This window comes from Mobula birostris, chromosome 1, assembly GCF_030028105.1.
Source record: "Mobula birostris isolate sMobBir1 chromosome 1, sMobBir1.hap1, whole genome shotgun sequence".
Taxonomy (NCBI): Eukaryota; Metazoa; Chordata; class Chondrichthyes; order Myliobatiformes; family Myliobatidae; genus Mobula; species Mobula birostris.
In genome coordinates, this window is record NC_092370.1 from 75,935,783 (window position 1) to 75,962,012 (window position 26,230).

General features: G+C 42.7%; 1 protein-coding gene across 6 annotated transcripts in view; it reads left to right on the top strand.

Annotated features, from left to right (window-relative positions):
• The window catches only part of ttc39c (tetratricopeptide repeat domain 39C), a 187,097-nt gene that overhangs the window by 102,072 nt on the left and 58,795 nt on the right, over nt 1–26,230 (top strand). For 3 of the 6 annotated variants that reach the window (XM_072257443.1, XM_072257460.1, XM_072257450.1), the window contains 2 exons: nt 11,146–15,804; nt 19,421–20,677. The exons of 1 other annotated variant lie outside the window; for it this stretch is intronic. In XM_072257443.1, coding sequence (XP_072113544.1) covers nt 11,146–15,804; nt 19,421–20,544 — 5,783 coding nt within the window. In that variant the 3' untranslated portion in view covers nt 20,545–20,677. Of the gene's footprint in view, nt 1–11,145; nt 15,805–19,420; nt 20,678–21,267; nt 21,290–26,230 lie in introns of those variants that run through there. 2 more of the 6 variants (XM_072257489.1, XM_072257478.1) reach the window with 2 other exon arrangements.

The following is a 26,230-nucleotide window of genomic DNA, read 5'->3' on the forward strand; positions in this document are numbered from 1 at the left end:
TCAGTGGGCTGCAATCATCACAAGAAGCTGTTTATTGGTGAGGCAGTGCGAGGTTTAAAAAGAGCTCAGGCCATTTCAGAACTTTTCAGCAGGCTGAAATCATTGTGAGAAGTCATTTGTTGGTGAGGCAGAAGAAGGTTTAATAAGAGCTCGGGGCCTTTGAGAAGTATTTGGCAGGCTGATCTCTTAGGCACTTGGCAGAGTCCCATAAAAGAAGTGTGGTGTAAGCAGAGCGGCCCTTGTTGGAGTGGACAGTGCTAAGAGTGGCCAGATTTTGGCTCAGTAGGCTTGGGTGAGAACGGGCATACAGTAGAACTTAAGCTTGAGAAGTTAGTAAAGGCATCCATTAGTCTTGCAAGACCATGGATCTGCGCCTGGAAAGTCTTCACTCTCCAGGGCGCAGGCCTGGGCAAGGTTGTATGGAAGACCAGCAGTTGCCCATGCTGCAAGTCTCCCCTCTCCACGACACCAATGTTGTCCAAGGGAAGGGCATTAGGACCCATACAGCTTGGCACCAACGTCGTCACAGAGCAATGTGTGATTAAGTGCCTTGCACAAGGACACAACACATTGCCTCGGCTGGGGCTCGAACTCACGAAGTTAGAGGTGTAACAAATGGAGGCAGGATGTGTAGTTAAGGCTGTGGAATGTTTCTTCTGTCAGATGTGGGATTTCAGAGTACCCATTAGTTTCCCTGATGACCACCTCTGCAGCAAGTGCACCCAACTTCAACTCCTGACTGACAAAGTCAAGGAACTGGACCTGGAGCTGAATGTACTCAAGTGGACCACTGGAAAATGACGCTGGAGAGGTAGTAATGGGGGACAAAGAAATGGCTGGTGAGCTTAAGTATTTTGCATCAGTCTTCACTGTGGAAGTCACTAGCAGTATGCCTAAAGGTCAAGAGTGTCAGGGGGCAGAAGTGAGTGTATTTACTATAATTAAGGTGAAGCTGCTTGCGAAGCTGAAAAGTCTGAAGGTAGATATGTCACCTGGACCAGATGGACTACACACCAAAGTTCTGAAGGGGATACCTGAAGAGATTATGGAAGCATTAGTAATGATCCTTCAAGAATCACTAGATCTGGAATGGTTCCAGAGGACTGGAAAATTGCAAATATCACTCCATTCTTTAAGAAGGGAGGGAGGCAGAAGAAAGAAAATTATAGGCCAGTTAGCCTGACTTCAGTGGTTGGGAAGATATTGGAATCAATTATTAAGGGTAAGGTTTCGGAGTACTTGGAAGCACATGATAAAGTCAGCCAAAGTCAGCATGGTTTCCTCAAGGGGAAATCTTGCCTGTAAACTGTCTTGGATTTCATTGAGGAAATAACAGGCAGGATACTCAAAGGAGAGTCAGTGGGTGTTGTTTACTTGGATTTTCAGAAGGCCTTTGACAAGGTGCCACACATGAAGCTGCTCAACAAGGTAAGAGCCCATGGTATTACAGCAAAGATATTAGCATGGATAGAAGATTGGCTGACTGGCAGGAGGCAAAGAGTGGGAATTAAGGGGGCTTATTCCCCTGGCTGCTGATGACTAGTAGTGTGCCGCAGGGGTCAGAATTGGACTGTTTCTTTTCACATTGTATGTCAATGACAGAATTGATGACTTTGTGGCCAAGTTTGCAGAGAAAACAAAGATAGTTGGAGGAACAGGTAGTGTTGAGAAAGCAGGGAGTCTGCAAAAGGGACAGATTGGAAGAATGGGCAAAGAAATGGCTGGTGTAATATAGTGTGGGGAAGTGTATGGTAAATCCCCAGGACCTGTCAAGCTGTTCCCTTGGACACTGGGAGGCAAGTGCTGAAATTGCCGGGACCCTAGCAGAGATATTTAAATCGTTCTTAGCAACAGGTGAGGTACAAGAGGAATGTTGTTCTGCTATTCAAGAAAGGCTCTAAAAATAAATAAAGAAATTATAGGCAGTGAGCCTGACATCAGTAGTGGGAAAGTTATTTGAAGGTATTCTGTGTGGACTGGATAGACATGGACTGATTAAGGATAGTCTGCGTAGCTTTGTGTGTGGTAGGCCATGTCGAATCAATATTATAGAGTTTTCCGAGGAAGTTACCAGGAAAGTTAATAAAGGCAAGACAGTGGATATTGTTTACATGGGCTTTAGTAAGGCATTTGACAAGGTCCCACGTGGGAGGTTGGTCAAGAAGGTTCAGTCAACTGGCATTCAAGATGAGGTAGTAAATTGGATTAGACATTGGTTTTGTGGGAGAAGCCAGGGAGTGGTAGTAGATGGTTGCCTCTCTGACTTGGAGGCCACTGAGTAGTGGTTGTTTGTCATCTACACCAATGATCTAGATGATAATGTGGTTAACTTGATCAGCAAATTTATGGATGACACCAAGAGTGGGAGTGTAGTGGACAGTGAGGAAGGCTATCACAGCTTGCAGTGGGATCTGGATCAGCTGGAAAGTGGGTTGAAAAATGGCAGAAGGAATTTAATGTAGACAATCCCGAGGTTTTGCACTTTGGTAGGACCAACCAGGATAGATCTTACACAGTGAATGGTACTGAGGAGTGTGGTAGAACAAAGGGATCTGGGAATATAGGTCCAGAATTCATTTAAAGTGGCGTCACAGATAGGTAGGGTTGAAATGAAAGCTTTTGTCACATTGGCCTTCATAAATCATAGTATTAAGTATAGGAGATGGAATGTTGTGTTGAAGTTGTATAAGACGTTGATGAGGCCTAATTTGGGGTATTGTATGCAGTTTTGGTCATCTACCTACAGGGAGGTTGTAAATAAGGTTGAAAGAGAACAGTAAAAAATTACAAGAATGTTGCTGGGTCTGGAGGACCTGAGTTATATGGAAAAAATAAAAAAGGAGCATTTCGCAGGGCTCAGCACATTAGCAGTGGACCAATCGATTCGCGATTCATTAGCAGGAGCAAATAAAAGTAAAGCAGGGTCAAAGCAGAGTGGCCGTATGAGTGGACCGGTGTAGGAACGGGAACTTGAAGCTTTGGCTCAAGAGGCTTCAGCTAGGAGGCACAGGTAAGTAGCAGATGTGGAATTAAAATGTGTGGCCACTGGGAGATTATGCTCTGTCCGCCAGAGAAAGCAGGATCTCCCAGTGGCCATACATTTTAATTCCACATCCCATTCCCATTCTGACGTGTCTATCCACGGCCTCCTCTACTGTAAAGATGAAGCCACACTCAGGTTGGAGGAACAACACCTTATATTCCGTCTGGGTAGCCTCTAACCTGATGGCATGAACATCGACTTCTCTAACTTCCGCTAAGGCCCCACCTCCCCCTCGTACCCCATCTGTTACTCATTTTTATGCACACATTCTTTCTCTCACTCTCCTTTTTCTCCCTCTGTCCCTCTGAATATACCTCTTGCCCATCCTCTGGGTCCCCCCCCCCCACCGCTTGTCTTTCTTCCCGGACCTCCTGTCCCATGATCCTCTCGTATCCCCTTTTGCCTATCACCTGTCCAGCTCTTGGCTTTATCCCTCCCCCTCCTGTCTTCTATTATTTTGGATCTCCCCTTCCCCCTCCAACTTTCAAATCCCTTATTCACTCTTCCTTCAGTTAGTCCTGACGAAGGGTCTCGGCCTGAAACGTCGACTGCACCTCTTCCTACAGATGCTGCCTGGCCTGCTGCGTTCACCAGCAACTTTGATGAGTTGTAAAGTTTGATGGCCACAGGCAGGAATGACTTCCTATGACTTCCTACCGTAGTTAATAGGACCTTAAAAATGCAAGCCTAGTAGTAGGATTTATTTATAGTGGAATAGAACTGAAAAGTAGCAAAGGTACATTAACATTTATCAAAACTCATGTGGAGCACACTAAGAGTACTACGTAAAAAAAGATAATCCATATGACACAGGACCAGAATTGGAAAATTTGGTCCATCGAGTGGGCTCTACTATTTGATCATGGCTGATTTATTTTTCCCTCTCAGTCCTTTTCCTCTGCCTTCTCCCCATAACCTTTGAAATCTTACTAATCAAGAACCTATGAAACTCTGCTTTAAACACACCCAATGACTTGGCCTCCACAGCTGAGGCAATGAATTCCAGATTCAATACTCTCTGACTAAAGAAATTCCTTTTCATCTTTGAGTGTTTTATTCTCAGTGTATGCCCTTATCTTTGCATCTCATTGTGGACTCTTCATCCACATTAGAATGGCTGATCTTATATTATTTTTGAGAAAAAAATGATTCTCAGTAATTATCTTCTCTCAGCTTTCCCACAATTAATGAATGACTAATTCAATGAATGGAACAAGTAGTGATTCACAAATATTTTCTCCTTCAGCCTTTCAATTTGAATATCATTTTTTCATATGCTCATTCTAACTATGTTGCTTTTATATGTTTAATTAATACTTGCAGGCAATTATAATCCTTGCACAATCCTCACTCATTTATTTTGATGCAAACAATGTACCTCACTGTACATTTCGACCTATGAGCAGAATTAGGCCATTCAGTTCATCGAGTTGTCTATGCCATTCCATCATAGCTGATTTATTATCCCTCTCAACCCCATTCTCCTGCCTTCTCCCCTTCCTAATCAAGGACCTATCAACCTCCACTTCAAATAAACTCAATGACTTGGCCTCCACAGCCATCATTAATGTGAGGCACTGAATTCTACGGATTCACCACTTTCTGGCTAAAGAAATTCATCTTCATTTTTGTTCTTAAGTGATTTCCTTGTATTTTGATGCTGTGCCTTCTGGTCCTAGACTCCTCCATGATAGAAAACATCCTCTCCATGTCCACTCTAGGCTTTTCAATATTTGAAAGATTTCAATGAGATCCGCCCCCCTCCCCCATTCTTCTAAACTCCGGTGAGTACAGGCTCGGAGCCATCAAATGCTCCTCATACATTCATTCATCCTTTCATTCCCATACTTATTCTCAATCATCTCCTCTGGATCTTCTCAAATGCCAGCAGATAAGGGGCCAAAACTCCTCACAAATGTACGTGTGACAAATAAAGCTAATCCATCTTTTGTAGCAAGTTTTGTAGTTTCCTTAAAATATGTATATTACAAAATCCCAAATCTGTTTTGGGAAAGTTCCAGCTTTTGCAGAGAAATATAATAAGGTTTACAGTATCTCAAATGTATACCCATACTGTTGCCTTAATACACCTTTGATTCAGTCATCCACTACTTCTTTGTAACCCCAAACCTTTGTAACATTCATTAGAGCATCGGAAGAAAGATAATGACAATGATAGATTGACACGCATTGAAGAACCCAGATATCGCAGCTGTCTGATTCTGCCATCGCTCAGAACAGCATCACATGCCAGGTCTCCAGCATAACCTCAGGGCACCTGGGGCTGAGAACATGTTGCTTGGGAGCAACCTCTATTCATGCAGCCAACAGTGGGCAAAGGGAAACTTAATGGCATATCTGTAGAGTATGAGGAGTCAGCTGTACCAGGCATCTGGAATAGGCTCTCATAAAAGATATATTTTCTAGTGAGTACATCTAAAATTGGCTGGAGAGAAGAGAGTGTCTAATTCAGACTCTTGAACATACTTCTCATATGGTAGAAGATGGACTCTTGATCTCCCAATCTACCTCTTCCTGGCTCTTACACTCTTTTTATCTACCTGCTCTGCATTTTCTCTGTAACTCCAACACTATATCCTGCATTCTGTTCCTCTTTTTATTATCTTCATGTAATTATGTATGGTATGATTTACTAGGATGCTGCCTGGATTGAAGAGAATATCTTATGAGGAAAGGTTAGTGAGCTAGAGCATTTTTCTTTAAAAAGCCCGAGCTTACTGGTGTCCTGAAGGAAGAGAGGTGACTTGATAGAGGTGTATAAGATTATAAGACACATAGATAGAATGGATAGCCAGCACCTTTTTCCCAGGGTAGCAATGACTAATACAAGAGGGCATAATTTTGAGATGATAGGAGGGAAGTACTGGGGATGTTAGAGGTAGTTTTTTTTGCACAGAGTGTGGTGGGTGTATGTAATGCATAACTAGGGGTGGTGGTAGAGGCTGTTAGGGACATTTAAGAAACTCATAGGCACATGGATGTAAGAAAAATGGAGGGTAATGGGCTGTGTAGGAGGGATTGGTTAGATTGATCATAGTGTTTTAGTTTATATCGGTCAATACAATATCGTGGGCTGTATTGTTCTATGTTCCATGATTTGCCTGGATGGCACACCAACAAAACCTTCTCACTGTTTCTTGGGTGACAATAATAAATCAATCCAAAATCTTAAAATTTTTTTGTTTAAGATGGCGCCGGTAACTGGCGACTTTGTGCGTGCTCTCCCGAGCAAACTGCCCTCTCCACTATCCTATACCCGAGAAACCCTTCTAAACCTTCAATCTGCTACATCTAGCAAGATCAACAACACCCTGGCGAAGCTACTGACCCAGCTGGAAACCACCATGCCAGAATTGCTTCTTAAACTCCGGACCGCACCTGGACCCGACCAGCGAGGCCCACCACGTTCCGAAGCAACCACCATAAAGCCCTGTTGGTGGCCATCCACAGCTGCCGGAAGTGAGGCCTCCACCGCCTCCACGGCTTGGCTGGAGCGGAGGCCTCCGCAACCGTGACTCGGCTTACGGACTTGTTTCAGTCAGGAGCCCGGCCATCCGGGATTAAGTGTCGGCTTCGGGGCCCGACCCAATCGACAGCCCAGGCCCCGGCAGCTGGAAGTGGCAGCGGAGCCTCCCCCGTTACTCGGCCAGACCCAGAGCGCATGACGATGCGACCCGCCAATCAATCCCCGCAGGATGCATCCACCAACCTCAGAGCTGACAACAACACACTGCATCGATGGAAACCTGGAAAGGTGCACTATTTACCAAGGAAGCGTGGGAAAAGAGCTGGGCTGCTGGTCAGATTGAAGCTGAGGGGCTTCAGGGTCCCTATGCCCACCATCTACTAGCTAATGTGCAAGCCATAGAGAACAAGGTGGATGATCTTAAAGGGAGACTCACGTACTGCAGGGAGATGCAGAACTGCTGTGTATTCTGTTTCACCGAGACCTGGCTCTCCCCTGCCACCCTCGACTGTGCCATCCGACCGGAGGGGTTTTCGATCCATCGGATGGACCGCACGGCGTCTTCGGGCAAGAGGAGGGGAGGTGGTGTCTGCCTACTGATCAACACTGGGTGGTGCTCGGACACAGTGGCACTGACAAGCTCCAGCAGCCTGGACCTGGAACCCCTGTCGATGAAGTGTCGTCCCTACTATCTGCCACAGGAATTCACCTCGGTCATACTGACAGCGGTCTACATCCCCCGCCCCCCCTCCAGGCGGACGTGGAGTGTGCTCTGAACATACTGTATGCCAAGATCAGTGAACTTGAGACCAGGTATCCGGAGGCTTTGCTCATTACAGCTGGGGAGTTTAACCAGGCAAACCTCAGAAAGACACTGCCAAAGTTATACCAACATGTCTCTTGCCCCACTAGAGGCCCGAATATACTTGACCACTGCTACACAGCAGTCAAGGATGCCTACCGTTCCGTCCCACGACCTCACTTCGGAAAATCAGACCATCAGGCCGTACTCCTCCTCCCGGCTTACAAACAGAAAATGAAGCGGGAGGTCACGGTGTCAAAAGTAGTGTCGCGTTGGACGGAGGAAACGGATGAGGTCTTCTGTGATTGCTTTGAATTGGTGGACTGGTTGGTATTCAAGGACTTGGCAGCTAACCTCAATGAGTATGCCTCAGCTGTCACGGACTTTATTTGGAAATGCATGGAGTACTGTGTGTCTCGCAAGACAATCCGGGTATTCCCTAACCAGAAACCTTGGATGAATTATGAGGTCAAGTCCCTTTTAAAGGCTAGAGCTGCGGCTTTTAGGTCCGGGGATACCAGTTGCTACACGGAATCCAGGCGTGAACTCCGCAAAGCCATTAAGGGCGCCAAGAGGCAATATCGAGCCAAGTTGGAAGCCCAGGCTAACCACAGGGATGCCAGTAGACTATGGCAGGGTCTAAATGAGATCACTGGGCGCAAAGAAAAGGCTGGGAATATCAATAACTGTGGCGCTTCTCTTCCTGACGAACTTAACGTATTCTACGCAAGATTCGAACAGAAGAAGAGCGTCCTGCTCCCTCTGGATGAACCGGACCTGGTGGCATCAAGATTCATCATCACCGAGGAGGACATCAGAAGGGCCTTCCTGAAGATAAATCCAAGGAAGGCGATGGGCCCAGATGGCATCCCGGGACGGGTTCTCCAGGCCTGTGCAAGCGAGCTAGCTGAAGTGTTTGCTGACATCTTCAACTGCTCCTCGCTTCAGTCTAAGATCCCCTTGTGTTTTAAGAAGGCAACGATAATCCCAGTGCCGAAGAAGAGCAAGGTGGCATGCCTGAATGACTATCGACCTGTGGCTCTGACATCAATTGCTATGAAGTGCTTTGAGAGATTGGTTATGGCACACATCAACCACAGCCTGTTGTTGTTCGTCCATCATTGACGTTGATGAGGACCTCGACACCATTATGATGGTGTCGAGACTAGCGCGTGATTTGGATTTAAGTGAGGGAGAGTTGCGCAGCGTCAGCCTCACTCTCTCTTCCCAATTCCCATCTGGATCCAGTGGCAAGACAGAGTCTAGACGGCTGGAGATGGGACTAGGCGCAGTGGATGACCAGGATGTCTTCTGTGTCTTGTACTGCCCTACACGTTCCACGACGCTTGCAGAGACCGCCTTCTTGACCGTTGGACCTTCCATTGGTCTCATCCGCTCAATCTGCCGGAGTCTATCTTCACATGCTGGGATAGACAACTCCCTATCTCACCAAGGGTTTGAGACCTGTCGGCTACCCTCACCTGGTTTAGCCGGTTTCTCGAAGCCGTTGCCCGGGGTGTGGCCGCTGTCGCATGCAAACAGCTACAGGGAGCCACAGGTGAGAGCTGAGTGCCAGGTGGGGACCAAAGGTGGACTAACCGCCCTGAAAAGGACACGACATGTTCCCCCACCAGAGGTGCTACCCCTCCCTGACACCCCATACACCCCAACCTACCACAGCCTACCGGTCAACCTCGACGTTTTGCAATTCGCCTACCAGAGCAACAGGTCAACGGCAGATGCCATCTCTCTGGCCCTACATTCCTCTTTAGAACACCTGGAGAATGAAGATGCATATGTAAGGCTCCTTTTCATTGACTACAGCTCTGCCTTTAATACCATCATTCCAAATAAACTGATTCCTAAGCTCCGGAACCTGGGCCTTAGCACTCAGATCCGCAGCTGGATCTTCAACTTCCTCACAGACAGGACCCAGGCTGTAAAAATAGGGGACAAGCTCTCCTCTACAATCACTCTGAGCACTGGTGCTCCACAAGGCTGTGTACTCAGTCCCCTGCTGTACTCACTGTACACCCATGATTGCATAGCCAAGTTTCCATCAAACTCAGTATATAAGTTTGCTGATGACACCACAATTGTAGGCCGTATGTCGGGTAATGATAAGTTTGAGTACAGAGAGGAAATTAAGAACCTGGTGGCATGGTGCGAAGACAATAACCTATCCCTCAACGTCAGCAAGGCGAAGGAATTGGTTGTTGACTTCAGAAGGAGTAGCGGACCGCACAACCCAATTTACATCGGTGGTGTGCAAGTGGAACAGGTCAAAAGCTTTAAGTTCCTCGGGGTCAATATCACAAATGACCTGACTTGGTCCAACCAAGCAGAGTTCACTGCCAAGAAGGCCTACCGGTGCCTTTACTTCCTGAGAAAACTAAAGAAATTTGGCCTGTCCTCTAAAACCCTCACTAATTTTTATAGATGCATCGTAGAGACCATTCTTCTAGGGTGCATCACAACCTGGTATGGAAGTTGTCCTGTCCAAGACCAAAAGAAGCTGCAGAAGATCGTGAACACGGCGCAGCACATCACACAAACCAATCTTCCGTCTTTGGACTCACTTTACACCGCACGCTGTCGGAGCAGTGCTGCCAGGATAATCAAGGACACGACCCACCAGCCAACACACTTTTCGCCCCTCTTCCTTCCGGGAGAAGGCACAAGAGCTTGAAGACTCGTACGGCCAGATTTGGGAACAGCTTCTTTCTAACTGTGATAAGACTGCTGAAGGGATCCTGACCCGGATCTGGGCCGTACCCTCCAAATATCCGGACCTGCCTCTCGGATTTTTTTGCACTACCTTACTTTCCATTTTTCTATTTATGAATTATAATGTAAATTTTTAATATTTACTCATTTTTAATATTTTAAATATTTAATATTTGTAATCCAGGGAGTGGGAAGCGCAGAATCAAATATCGCTGTGATGATTGTCCGTTCTAGTACTAATTGTTTGGTGACAATAAAGTGTAAGTATCTGCAGGTGCTCCAATAATCAAAAACAGCCATAAACAACTATAGGCACCTTGTAAGTAGAATTACAAAAAAAAAGTCTTAAAAAAATTTGTTTCTACTTTCAAATATCTCCAATAATAGATATTCAATCTCTCCAAAGTTATTGTTTCAAAGTTTTGGTTCACTGTTATCTTTAACAGTTGACTCTGACAACAATGCCTGTATGAAATAGGAGTGCATTAGTCAATCCACTAGTAGGTTAACTCTAGGACACTCCACACTCAGCTGGGTAAGTGTACACAAAATTATTGGTGACTAGCAGGCTATTCTGTGAACTTTTCCAAAATGACAAGAAGACTGGAGAAATCCTATTAAAGGCATGAATACACTGTTACCAGTATCCCCACAACTTTCCTCAATGGAAACATTGCTAATACCATTACTGAAGGAACTATCAAGGAAACGTTTTTCCTCAGAAAGTAGATAGAATTTAGAATTTCATAAGTTACATGGAGTGGCTCAAACAAATAACATAGCTGAATGTAAAGGAAAGCTAGACATATGCAAGAATTAGAAAATAATACAGGATATGTTGAAAAGAAGGAGAAGGAATTTATGGAGCATAAACAGCAGCAAAAATCAAATAGCACAAATGGCCTGTCTCTGTGCTGTAACCTCTTTGTAGTTCTGTAAAATTCACCCGCAGTTTGGTTTTTATATGTAAGTTTAGTGGATAACCGTGAATAAAGATTCATTATGATGATGAAACTTATTACCATTGGCTATTTAGCTTGCTTTTAACTAAAATAATTTTACTTCTTTCTTTACAAATCACAATAGCTGGAAATACTGATAGAAAGGCACATCGAACAGTCTCTGAGGATCAACATGTTAAATCAGTGTCAAAGGATTCTTCACTTATTAATCAGGAAATTATGTCAAAAATCCTTGCAGAGAAAGCTCCTCCTACTCAACATGAAGCCTCAACATCTATGTCAATGACAAGGCAACCTTCTGTACAGCAGCAAGTTACCCCAGTTGCAAATGAAACTGCTTCTTGTCAAGAAACTGTATTAGCTCCAGGAGAGAATTTCCGTAGGGCCCCATATGTTTGTCAAGATGCCCCACCTGTTTCCTATGAACCTATGATTAGGGCACCATATGTTTGTCATGAACCAGTACCTATTCCATGTGAGCCTCTAATTAGGGCTCCATATTATCAAGAAATCATATCTGCTCCATATGACTCCTATATGAGGGCCCCATACTTTGCTCAAGAAGCTATACCTGCTCCATTAGAGCCAGTGATTTTAGCTCCGACACTTCGTCCAGAACCTGTCCCTGTTCCTGTTCCTATTCCATATGAAACTCTGATTATGGCTCAGCCTCCTCGTCAAGGTCCTGCACCTGGACTTGCTCCATATGACTATGGGGTTAAAAGTTCACCAGTTCATCAAGAAATGATGCGTCCCACATATGAACCACCAAGATCACCTAGTCATCAAATATCTATACCTGCTGTATGTGACACCAATACATTGTCTGCTTCACCACCATCTGAACCTGTACGTCAGACTGTGTCTTCACCTCGTCAAGTAGAACCTACACCTGTTCTTTATAGTAGCAAAACCTTGGGTATGTGTCAGGCACCTGCCTCAATTACATCCTCACCTGCTCGAGTTTCATCCCCACCCACATCTCAATATGAAAGTAAATCTCCATCTGCTTACCAACCACCAATGACAGCTCAATATCAGTCTCCACCAGTTTACTCACAACCCATACCATCTCCATTTCAACCTTATTATCAAGCAGCTCCTCAATATGCAAATATGTCTTCTGTTGTTTACCAGCCCTTATCATCTCAATATAGTGGAAGGTCTCCACCTGTTTATCAACAGACCACATCTCCTCAATATCCATTAATCAGCCAACAATCAGCACCTCTTAGATATGATTCTTGTCCTCCATCAATTGAGGATAAGCCTGGTTATCAATCAATTGCTGTTGAGACTTCATTATCTCGACAGTTTCCACCATTGTCAGCTGTTGCAACTGGTGAGATCATATCTGTTTGTGAGGATCATTCATGTGATCAATGCAAGAAGGTACCATCCATTCATCAAGTTCAGATGGCTCCTTCTGGCAATGTGACATCTTTTTGTGAACAACATTCATGTGAGCATTGTAAAGAGGCTGCACTTATGACTCAAGAAAAAATGTCTACAAGTGGTGGAATCACAGGTGATGAATGTAAAACGATGCCATCATATCAATTGCTGTCATCTGCTGCAAGTGGCGATGTCTCAGCTGTTTGTAATGAACATATATGCGATCAATGCAAGAAGTTATTTTCTTGTAAGAAGTTATCTTCTGCTGCAAGTGGTGATGTCTTAGCTGTTTGTAAAGAGCATTCATATGATAAATGTAACCAGGGGTTAGCTAGTCTTCCACAATTATCCTCTGCTCCAAGTGGTGATGTCTCAGCAGTCTGTGAGGAACATTCATGTGATTTGTGTAAAAAGTCAACTCAACAAGCAACTTCTCCAAGTGGTGATGTCTCAGTTGTTTGTGAAGATCATTCATGTGATCAATGTAAAACATCATCTACTGATCAACAAGTATCTTCATCTCCAAGTGACAAGGTCTTGGCTGTTTGTGAAGAACATTCATGTGATCAATGCAAACAGTCATCAACAGATCAACAAATATCCTCATCTCCAAGTGGGAAGGTCTCAGCTGTTTGTGAAGAACATTCATGTGATCAATGTAAGAAGTCAGACACTCATCAACAAGTATCCTCATATCCAAGTGACAAGGTCTCAGCTGTTTGTGAAGAACATTCATGTGATCAATGCAAAACATCATCTACTGATCAACAAATATCCTCATCTCCAAGTGGGAAGGTCTCAGCTGTTTGTGAAGAACATTCATGTGATCAATGTAAGAAGTCAGACACTCATCAACAAGTATCCTCATCTCCAAGTGACAAGGTCTCAGCTGTTTGTGAAGAACATTCATGTGATCAATGCAAAACATCATCTACTGATCAACAAATATCCTCATCTCCAAGTGGCAAAGTTTCGGCTGTTTGTGAAGAACATTCATGTGATCAATGCAAAAAGTCATCAACAAATCAACAATCAGCCTCTGCTCCAAGTGGCAAGGTCTCGATAGTTTGTGAGGATCATTCTTGTGATCAATGTAAAAAGTCATCAACTCCTCAACAATCAGCCTCTGCTCCAAGTAGTGATGTTTCAGCTGTTTGTGAGGAGCATTCATGCGATCAATGTAAGAAGTCAGATACTCAGCAAGTATCCTCAGCTTCAGTTGGCAATGTCTCAGTTGTTTGTGAGGAACATTCATGCGATCTATGCAAGAAGAAGTCAGCGAGCAGTCAACAGTTTTCATCTGCTCCAAGTGGTAATCTCTCACCAGTCTGTGAAGAACATTCATGTGATCAGTGCAAGAAGTCAGATACTCAACAAGTATCCTCAGCTCCAAGTGGTAAAGTCTCAGCTGTTTGTGAAGAACATTCATGTGATCAATGTAAGAAATCAGACACTCATCAACAAAGATCCTCTGCCCCAAGTGGCAATGTCTCACCTGCTTGTGAGGAACATTCATGTGATCTATGCAAAAAGAAGTCAGTGAGCAGTCAACAGTTTTTGTCTGCTCCAAGTGGCAATCTCTCATCAATCTGTGAAGAACATTCATGTGATCAATGTAAAAAGTCATCGACTGTTCAAGGGTTATCATCTGCAGCTAGTGGTGACTTCACATCTGTTTGTGGAGAACATTCATGTGATCAGTGTAAGAAATCATCAACCTCTCAACGGGCTTCATCTGCTCCTAGTGGTGATCTTTCAGCTAGTTGTGAGGAACATTCATGTGACCTATGTAAGAAGAAGCCATCTTCCAATCAACAGTTATCATCTGCTCCAAGTGGCTGCCAAGACCCTTCATGTGATCAATGCAAGAAGAAGTCATCCACTTGTTCAACTGTCTTTACTGCTCCAAGTGGTGACGTATCAGCTAGTTGTCAAGAACATTCTTGTGATCAATGTAAGAAACCATCATCAACCTCTCAGTGGGTTTCATCTGCTCCAAGTGGTGATCTCTCACCTATTTGTGAGGAACATTCATGTGACCTATGTAAGAAGTCGTCTACCAATCAACAGTTCTTGTCTGTTCCAAGTGGTGACCTCTCAACAGGCTGCCAAGACCCTTCATGCAATCAGTGCAAGAAAAAGTCATCCACCTCTCAACAGTTTTTGTCTGTTCCAAGTAGTGACCTCTCAACTGGTTGTCAGGAACATTCATGTGATCAGTGTAGAAAAGCATCTTCATCTGGTCAAGGTTTTTCATTTGCTGCAAGTGCAAATGCCTCATCAAGTTGTCAAGACCATTCTTGTGATCAGTGCAGGAAGGTGTCCTCCACTTGTCAAGATTATTCATCTGGTCGAAGTATTAATGCCTCAAGTAGTTGCCAAGACCATTCATGTGACCAGTGTAGGAAGGTGTCCTCCACTTGTCAAGATTATTCATCTGCTCCGAGTACCAATGCCTCTTCTAGTTGTCAAGATCATACATGTGACTTCTGCAGGAAGGTATCTTCTACTCAAGGTTATTCATCAGCTCCAACAGGTGAAGCATCATCTGTTTGTCAAGAGCACACATGTGATCAATGCCAGAGCGAGTCATCTGCTCATCAAGACTTTAACTCAGCTGTAAGTTGCAATGCCTCTTCTAGTTTTCAGGAACACTCGTGTGATCAGTGTAAAAAGTCATCATCTACTTGTCAAGATTACTCATCTGGTCCAAGCCGCAGTGTCTCATTTGGTCGTCAAGAACATTCATGTGATCAATGTAAAAAGGACGTGTCCACTAGTCAAGAATTTAAACCATGTGGAGTATGTGCAGAATGCATCTCAAAAGGCTCTAGTCAAAATTTAAGAAGTGGTCGAGACAGTCAGGTTCCCACTTTGCAGTGTTTGTATAAAGCTTCATCTTCTGCAGCTGGTCCACAGTATAGCACATCAACTGATCCATCAACAACTTTCAGTCCACAGAACAGTATATGCAAGGCTCCACCCTTTAATCAAGGAAGTCCTGTTGGAGGTAATTATGACACAGTTCCCACCAATAAGCCTATTTTCATGCATCTTTCCACAAAATGTTGCATTGTGAACTACAGTGATTCAGCAACATGTGTTGATCCTGTAACTTACCATGAATCCACAATTCACCAAGTGTCAGAAATCCATTTGAAGGATGAATCAGGAACAGGTTGTGATAAAGCAGCTCAACCTAAAGAAGAGACAGAGAGAGATGTATGTCCTCTTGAGGAGGCTGCAGAAGAAGACAACAAAGCAGAGGAAGTATCTCCCTGTCCTCTGTATGAAGAAGATACATCCTATCATAGCTCTACAGATTCTGTATGTGGGAGATCAGAAGAAGATGCACAAGAAAAAATGTGCACTAGTGAAGCAGATGCCGGTAAGCAAGATGCAAATATCTGAAGATTAAATGATTGAACAAATGTTTCTGAACATAAGAAAAAACAAGTTGATCAGTTATCAGCTTCTAATGACCAATGAACCCTAACATTGTCTAACAAAAGGGAAGGGAGATACTAGCAGTGAATCTGGATTGGAGAAATTATGATTTACTTTCAATCTGATCCAACTGACTTAAAATTTCAAATTTGTACCTGGCAGAGTCACTCACTTAAAACCACATATCTGCTTTGGATTTAAAACTTGCCTGAATGTTGCTGTGACTAATACACATTCTCCTAACATATCCTTTTGTTTCAGTTTGGGGGTTTAAGGTAACATTAAGAAAAAGGCAGAAAACAATTAAAAATATGAAATCATAATTATAGCATCGGCCCCAATGCAGTTGTAAACCTAGGCCATCAAGAGTGTTGGTATGTTAGTGTCTCAGCTAGTCAGAATTGCCAGAAAATTAATCCAGAATCCAAACATAGATGATGCAGGAATGCTCACTGGGCTTCCAATGGTAAAGCTGGGCATTCCCATCCACTGAACATGTCTACTGCACAACACCATCCTTTCACAAAGAATTCCCCTAATGTATGATCACTTCTCTCCATTCTCTAATCCTGTGATTACAAAGGCCATGCCATCAGTTTCCACTATTTTCAGATCATTCTGATTGGGAGAGTGGCTTGCAATTTGTTAATGAAGTCACACTATTAAAAACTACTAGGCCTTCTCTGATCTAGGTTGGCTTTTCAGCCTGCCAGGAATTTATAATTCTGTTGACTTTGAACCCAGGACAGATCCTTTTATAAGTGCATGTTGTCCTTCTGTTCCAATTATAGCTTGTGGTACAATGTTAGGGAAATATTATATAGAACATTACAGCACAGGAATAGGCCCTTCAGCCCATGATGTCTTCACCGATCATGATGCAAAATTGCCTCTGCCTGGACATGGCCCACATCCCTCTATTCCCTGCATATTTGTATCTATCTAGCAGCCTCTTAAACATCACTGTTGTTTCTGCTTCCACTACTTCTCCTGGCAGCCCATTCCAGGCACCTACCACTCTCTGTGTAAAGAAAAAAACAACTTGACTTGTACACCTTCTTTAAAATTTCTCTTAAACTAGAGAAAAAAATTGCTCAAATACATGAAGTTTAAGATCTTTTGTAGAAAAGCATTGATGAGGGAACAAAGCAGTATATTTAAATTTCCAGGGGAAACTAAATTTGGATGTACCGTAAGTTGCATGGTTACAGTTAAACTGGAAAACTAACAAATGTGAGGCATGGAATTTACTGAGTGAAGCCACAGAGAGACCATAAATTATGTTATAGTAAAGATACTTAAGCACCTATGTACAGGAATGACTAAAAGCTAAATGAGATTCAGTTTCATAAGAATTGGGAACTAAGTGATGGTGGTGCTTTAAAGCATTGGTCAGATCCTATCTGTCAAGGTCGAGTTTATTACCATCTGCACATCTGCATTTATGCACAGGTTCAATAAAAAAATTTACTTGCAGCAACAGTCCAGACATGACATTCACAAGAAAAACATAAATTATACAACAAAGGACACAATTAGAATTAAAAGACAATTATAGTACAAAGTGGACATAGTGTTGCTGTGCTGAGGTAGTGACTAGGGTTATGCTGGTTGGTTGAAGAAATGAATGGCTGAAAGGAAATAGGTGTTCTTGAACTTGCTGAAGTAGGACTGGAATAAAACAAGTAATTTTAGATACTGAATCTCTGGGAAACTTTGCAATTAGATGGGTACTTTGCAGATTCACCTACATGGTTCTAGATTTAAATCAAATCATTTAGTTTAATAATTTTAATGAGGAGAAGTGATATGATAGAAATCATATCCTAGCATCCAAATGTCATTCAGCAATATGATTTTCTTCTTTGAAACATTTGATGGCTTTCTTGTTGGCATATTATTGGGCTAATGATCTGGAGACATGGTTTCAAATCCCAAATTTGCAATTTGAGAGTCTTAATTCAATTTCATTAAATAGCTGATACCACTAAAGTTACAGTGAAGCTGCTGGTTTGTGATTAGAAAGAAGTTGACTGGTTCATTGTTGTTACTCTGCCTGATTTGGGAGTGCTGCCTGTGAGGGTAGCTCTTAAACATTCTGAATTGTATCTGCATAATAACAGTTCATTATAAATAACCACTATAAAGAATCCTCCTGCCCAGCATGTGTGGCCGTAAATTGATTACATAACTGACAGTACTGGGCCAAGTGGGGTGAGAACCTGTCTTGGCAACAACACTCACATTCTTTGAAAAAATTAGAAAAAATGGAGCTCGTTTGAATTTTGCATTTTCTCTCTCACTCACTCTCTCTCTGCTCTCTGTCTCACTCAACACGCACACGCGCACACCCACCCACCCACCCACCCACACAGGATTGTTTGCTTTAGAATGCTGAATGATCAGAGGAAATGAAATGCTGTTTTCTAAAGGCCTCCTGCTAAGATACAAATAACATGAGTGGGATTTGGATATTGTTAGATTCATAGTCCTACAACATGGAAAAAGGCCATATGGCCCATTACATCCACACAGGCCAGTGGGCACTTGTCTGTATTAATTCCATTTTCCAATGGTTGGTCCACAGCCTTCTATGCTTGACAATTCAAGGACTTTCCTGGACACCTCTTAAGTGCTGCTAGTGGCTGCTTCCACAAATATCCCAGCATTCTCTGATTAGAAAAGATTCCCCTCAGAATCCCCTCTTGTTCTTTTTTCCCCATGCCCTAAATCTATAAATCAATCTAGTTGTGATTTTTAAACACAAAGGATTTTATAGATGCTGGAAATCTTGAAATGCTGGAGAAACTCAGCAAGTCAGGCAGTATCTATGGAGGGGAATACACAATCTGTGTTTAAGGTTTAGCCCCTTCATCAGGATTAGATGGAAGGAAGGGGGCAGAAGCTAGAATAAGAAGGGGGTGGGGAGGAGTACAAACTGGCAGGTGATAGATGAGACCAGATGAGGGAGAAGGTGGGTTGTTGGGGGAGGGGGGGGATGAAGTAAGAAGCTGGGAGAGATAGGTGGAAGAGATAAAAGTTGAAAGAAGAAGGAATCCTAAAGATAGGAGAAGACTGAATCATGGAAGAAAGAGAAAGAGGAGGGGAACCAAAGGGAGTTTTAATATGTTTGATACTAAGATGAGTCACACATCTACTTTTTCAGTAGTCAGTTATCCATTAGCAATTCTACTTCCAGATATTTTCTTTCCCTGCCTCAGCTCAGTGGCTGCTGAAACTATGTGCTGCACAATGTAACTTTAAGAAAATATATTTTAGGAAAAAGTCCATGACCTGAGGTTAAGCTGTGCTCCTTAGCACTCCATTCAATTTGCTTGGATACAAACTCCACATGTTCAAATCTCTACCATCAATATCTTGTCCCGAGCTAAGTTTCACCTCATTGATCACACAATCATTCCAGTAATCACGCTGTTGGGACACTCTCTGCAAAAACTTGCAGCTCCATCCATCAGTCGTTCTTTTGTCTTTGTTATGGTTAGTGTTGTTTATGTGAATTTTGGTTCCATTCACATGATGTTTGCTTTCCAATATAGGTATTCAGGAGTCTGAAAAGTCTGATGATGGTGATAGTTGCCCATTACATTCATCTAGTAAAGATGAGGCTTCAACACCTTCGCCCACTGGGAGAACATCAGACTCCAGTGCAGTTTGCCCTCTAGAAGAAAGTTCTTCAAAAACAGCAACAGCTGCAAAGACTGATTCTGCAGAAGAGGATCTTATTGCATCTTGTCCAGAGGGAAAGGATGCTGACGGAAATGACAAACAATTACCCTGCCTTGTTGATAAGGGCTTTAAACTAGTATATGGTAGAATTGATAAATTGGGAACTAAAATGGATGATCTGATTGGCAGTATTAAAAATCTTGCTGATGTTATGTCCAAGGAGCAAAGTGCAGAAGGGAAACAACGCCAAGGAGCAGAACCTACCGCAGAGAGCACAAAAGCAGCATCACCAGAAGCAAAATCTCCAGAAACAACAATACCTGCATTAACATTTCCAGGAGCAACTACACCTGGGGCAAAATCCTCGGGAACAACAACACCTGCATTAACATCTCCAGGAGCAACTACACCTGGGGCAAAATCCCCAGAAGCAAAATCACCAGCAGCAAAATCCCCAGAAACAACGACACCTGGAGTAGTATCTCCAGGACTAACAACACCTGGGGCAAAATCCCCAGAAACAACGACACCTGGGGTAACAACACCAGCAGCAACTACACCTGGAGCAAAATCACCGGGAATAACAACACCTGGGGTAACAACACCTGGAGCAAAATCACCAGGAACAACAACACCTGGGGTAACAACACCAGCAGCAACTACACCTGGAGCAAAATCACCGGGAATAACAACACCTGGGGTAACAACACCTGGAGCAAAATCACCAGGAACAACAACACCTGGGGCAGCAACACTAGAAGCAAAATCACCAGAAGTAATGACACCCGGTGCAAAATCACCAGAAGCAATGACACCAGGGGTAATAACACCTGGAGAAACATCACCAGGAGCAATGACACCAGAAGTAGCTGCATCAGATACAAAGACACCGGAAGCAGCAACCCCAGATGCAAAGACACCAGAAACAACAAGTCCAGGAGCAAAAACTCCAGATCCAGAACTAGAAGTGGAAGTAGAAGTAAAAGAAGATTAAATGACAGAACCAGGACAACATTTCATCCTACCTTCTTCCAACCTTCTTCTTAAGCAAAAACTTAAGAAAAAAAGGCTGAAGACAATAAGTTACGATAGTGAAACCTGGTACTTTAAAGAAACTTGTATTAATGTGTGCAATAAAGATCTTTTTGCCAATTGGTTCTCTTTTCTTTGAAATAGCCTAGATAAAATTTTTCATTAATTACAAAGCAATATGTTTAATACCTGTTCATACCTTTACAAAATCACACATATTATGAAATTTCTCCCTTGGTCACACTTAGGATTCAAAGGGAATTTGGATACATAATTTGAGAAGGAATGACATTTAAGGATCCATTGATGAGCTTAGACAATAAAGGCTGAAAAAGAACATAAATTCTTGGAAACTCCTTTAAAAGTCCTTTTACCAGGGGCTGGGCCAAAAGAGCAAGATTAGCACGATTTACCAGGATGTTGCTTGGATTTGGATGCCTGAGTTACGAGGAGACATTGCATAGACTAGGACTATTTGCTGGAACATAGCAGATTGAGGGGCAACCTGGCAGAAATAAATAAGACCCTGAAAGTTATAGACTGCGGGTAAGTATATAGTCTTTTTTTTCCCCGGAAGGAATTGCTAAAAATGGGGACATAGGTTTAAGATCAGACACTGTAAAACAGTGAGTTGGTTTGTTATGTCGTCCCCTCGCTGAGTGACACCTCTCTATCTCTTTACTAGGAGGAGGGAGAGAGAGCCTGTGGTGTGTCGAACTGTCGGATGAACAATCAGTTTTTGTTGTACTGCAGATCATGGTCTTTCTTGGGGGCTTTGCAGTTGCTTGCTTGGTGGGTGAAGGGTGCTGTTGCTTTTTGCTGATGTCAGTGGGGGAGAGGAGGGTCAGTGTTTTGCTACTGCATGTGCGGGGGGGGTAGTATGGGGTGCGAGGGGGATATATGGGGGGCTTTGGGGTTCCAACATTTTAACTCACTCATTCTTTAGGGCACTCTTCTGTCTCTGTGGATATCTGCGAAGAACAAGAATTTCAGATTGTATATTGTACACATTCTCTGATATTAAATAGAACTGTTGAACTCTTAAAAAGCATATCAGGGGCAACTTCTTCACACAAAGGGTGGCACATATTTGAAATGAGCTGCTAGAAATAGTGGTTGAGGCAGCACATTAACAGCATTTAAATGCCATCGAGGTAAGTATATGGATAGGAGAGGTTTAGAGGGGTCTGGGCCAAACGTTGGCAGATGGGACTAGCTTACTGAGCAACACAGTTGCCATGGATGAATTGAGTTAAGGGACCTGTTTCCATGAGCTCGCTGACTTTCTAAGCAGAGCCTAGCTTTCCAATACCTAGGATCGATCAGTCTGACTAAGCTTATCATGTTTGATTCAGTTTGGATGTACATTCTGATAAAATATTCAGGTTCAGATCAAGTCGTGCTTGTCAGCCTGGCTCAATACTTACCTAGGTCAGGATGATTTGCTGTACAAGCGACCCCCACGATACATGGAGGGGAGAACACTGTGTTGCCAGAAAACTGGCCATATACAGATGTCATGTCATCAACAAACATAAGTTGAAGGAAATAATTGCGTTGATTTACTTACCTTCCTCACACAAATTCCATGAGAACAAACCTTTATTCTATCTCAGATTTTTTGGGTAGTGATTTGTGAATTCTGTAAAAGGGACCTTCCTGAAATGAACAGCCATAAAATGGGAGTTGCCTATTTTACCACATGTTCTTTGCTCAACAAAAGTTTAGTGTTTGATCCTTAAAAATTATACCTGAAGAGATGACTGGGCCAGCTGCAGTAAAAATTATAACTGCTTGGTCTTGAGTAAGGTTTTAGTTTGAAGCCGAAGCAAACCTCAAACTGTAAGATATAACTTCAAGAAGAATGAAATGGCAGGAAGAGGAGAATAATTCACTAAGGTTATTACAAATTCCAAACATAGCCTTTATTTTCCTCTTATACCTTATACTCTTATCCTTAGTGAGAAAGTGTCTTGAAGAAGCAGATTATTACCAACAGTAAGTACAAACGTTTGTACATTGATCGAATTTTAACTGTATAGGATTGAAAGAGGCCACATGCCTATTGTAGCTGAATTAGCGCTCTTAATGAACAACTGAATTACACCTGATGCCTGTGTTATGGTTGGGTCACATTCCTAGAAAACAGTCTGTTTCACAATTTTCCTTGTCAGGTCTGAATCTCTATCCTTGTACATACCCCTAATGTCTATGAGTTTATTTTTGGTGTTTTCTCTATTAATCAACTCTTAATTTAGAAATTACTTTTAAAACATATTGTGTGCAGATACATTCCCTCTCATTCATTCTATGTAAGCAATTTTATTGGCAATAGTAAAGGGATTAACTGCCGTTATTATCACCTGAGAACAACATTAGACTTGGGGGACAAAGCTCATGAATAGGGAAAGGTGTAGGAAGTAGGGATATCAGGGAAAGGATGTGATTCAATGATGAGAGTAATGGGTTAAAATGAGTGGAAATAGAGTAAATGCCAAAGGATTACTTGAAGGAGCCTGTGTAAACAGCTGACTATGACTACTGGGAACCACAGATGAAGAGCATGGCAGTGCTGCACTCTGGGATGCTGGGTTTACATGTCCTCAGACTGGAGAGGACAGAGCAAAAGAAGGAATCGACTGACTGCCAACGCAACTGATGTGCTAACAACATATTCAAATTGTATTGTCTCTCTGTATTGAGTGACTAATGAGAACATTTTTGTTTTTTTCTTTCCCCGCATTAAATTCTGTAGGAGGGAATTTTATTCTGTTTTTCAAATTTTTGGGTAATGATTTGTGATTCCATGTGGATGAATTTTCATTATCAAATGGCTAAAACATGGGAATCACTGGTATTCCTATTCCCTAACCTTGTGTTCATAGGTTCATAGCCTTAAACATTTCTTAAAGTATTTAACCAAATCCTTTTTGAAAGACAATTAATTGTTCCCTCCAGATTTTCAGGCAACTTATTCTACATTGTATCTCATGGCATGTAAATGCCCATGTTTTCCTGACACTCAGTTTCTCCTGACTGAATAGCAAAATTTTCCTTTCTAGACTTGTCATGTACTTTGATATAATTACAAAACTTTGCCTCTGCATAGTGCTTGGGATCTTGATGTTAAGTATGATGACAAGAAGTGGACTCAGTATAAGTGGATTTTTTTTAGGCAAGAGTTGTAGAGTATAAGGTGGGAAACGTAGCTGGTAATGGCACAGCAACTGCAACTACAGGAGTTCAGACATTGGAGAGGATTTTGGGGGGAAAGTACAGGAACTAGCGGAGGTTGCAGAGATAAGGAGAGTGCTGGGAGCTGGAGGAAACTCACTTAATTATAAAATGAACACAGGCCTTGTGATCCACCCATTCACTCTATAAAAACAATCCAGCTACTACTACTCCCCGCTCACTCCCCCCAGCCCTGAAAATTCTTTTCTTTCAAAACTTCACAGTTCACTATGCTTCCAAATTTTGAGCCTGGTTACAGAGGTCTCAGAGGTTTGTAGCTTTTCAGATCATCCAGACAGAAGTATGCAAAGGTTGGAGCATTTCACAGGGATCACATGGCTGAAGAGAGTTACAACTCATTCTCAGTATTTTTGTGTGCACAATTTGTCTTCATTTGCACAGTGGTTGTTTGTCAGTATCTATCTGTTTATGTATAGCCTTACATAAAATTGTATTTTTCCCTGTAAATGGCTAAAAGAAAATGAATCACAAGGTAGTATATGGTAACATATACAAAGGTACATAAATGATTAATTTACTTTGAACTTTGAGAGAAGAAGGGTTGTGGGGATGGATCAGATTTATAGACAGAAGATTTAGCACCTGGAGCAGGGTGCATAAAGAGCAGTGTGGTATCTGGAGAGAGTAAAGCCTGGAGAGGCTTATAAAGAATTGGTGTGGGAACTGGATGGTATTACAGCGATAGAGAGGAATGCAGGGTTCAGAGTAAGCTACAAAGATATGAACGGGTGTGCACAAGAAAACAGGAACAGGAGTAGGTCATCAGGACCCTCAAGCCTACCCCACCACTTAATATCAATCCAAGCTGTGCTGGCCTCAACCCCTGCTGTGCCCCAGTTCTCTATAATTACTTGATCTATCTCCACCTTAGATACTTCTAATGTCTGGGCCTCTAGAGCAGAGAATTCTAGTTCTGTTAACCCTCTGAGAGAAAATGTTTGTATACAATTCAGTTTTAAGTGAACAGTCCTTTAAAGTTGGTCTAAACAGTGGTTATAAAATTGCAACATAACATCCATGTTTATATTTTATTTTCTGACCCATGAAGGTTAGCATACCATGTGCCTTTTTGCCATTTTATTGACCTGTGTTGCAACTCTCTGTAAAATATGTACTTAGACTCCCTAGGTCTCCCTCTCTTCATCAGCATTTCTCATTTCGATACTATTTAATATGTATGTTACATCCTGAAATTACTTACTAAAAATGCATCATCTTGCAAATATGAGTATTAAATTCCATACACCAGTGCTCCACTCAACTTCCCAACTGATTTCTAACATTACTTGCTATTCACACTACCACCATTTTTAATGTCTTCTGCAAACTTCCAAGGACATTTTCAACCTCTCACTGCTACGGGCAGAGGTTCCCACTTGCTTCAAAATGGCAACAATTATACCAGTGCCCAAGAAGAGTAATGTGAGCTGCCTTAATGGCTATCGCTGGATAGCACTCATATCGACACTGATGAAATGGCCACAATAGGTCAGCAGCAGATGCATTCTCAATGGCTCTGCATATGGCTTTAGACCACCTGGACAACACAAACATATATGTCAGGATGCTGTTCATCGACCTTAGCTCAGTATTTAGTACCGTAATTCCCATAATCCTGATGGAGAACTTGCAGCTGGGCCTCTGTACCTCCCTCTGCAATTGGATCCTCGACTTCTTAACCAGAAGACCACAATCTGTGCAGATTGGTAAGAACATGCCCTCTTCGCTGACGATCAACACTGGCGCACCTCAGGGGTGTGTGCTTAGCCCACTGTTTTACTCTCTACATACACGTGACTGTGGCTAGGCATAGCTCAAATAGCATCTATAAATTTGCTGATGATACAACCATTGTTGGTAGAATCTCAGGTGGTGACAAGAGGGCGTACAGGAGTGAGATATGCCAACTAGTGGAGTAGTGTCACAAAAACAACCTGGCACTCAACGTCAGTAAGACGAAAGTGCTGATTGTGGACTTCCGGAAGGGTAAGATGAAGGAACACATACCAATCCTCAGAGGGATCAGAAGTGGAGAGAGTGAGCAGTTTTAAGTTCCTGGGTGCCAAGATTTCTGATGATCTAACCTGGTCCCAACATATCGTTGCAGTTATAAAGAAGGCTACATAGCGGCTATACTTCATTCGGAGTTTGAAGAGATTTGGTATGTCAACAAATACACTCAAAAACTTATATAGATGTATAATGGAGAGGATTGTGATAGGCTGCATCACTGTCTGGTTTGGGAGGGGGGACTACTGCACAGGACCGAAAGAAGCTACAGAGGGTTGTAAATTTAGTCGGCGCCGTTTTGGGTACTAGCCTACAAGTAGCCAGGACATCTTCAAGGAGCGGTGTCTCAGAAAGGCAGCGTCCGTTATTAAGGACGTCCAGCA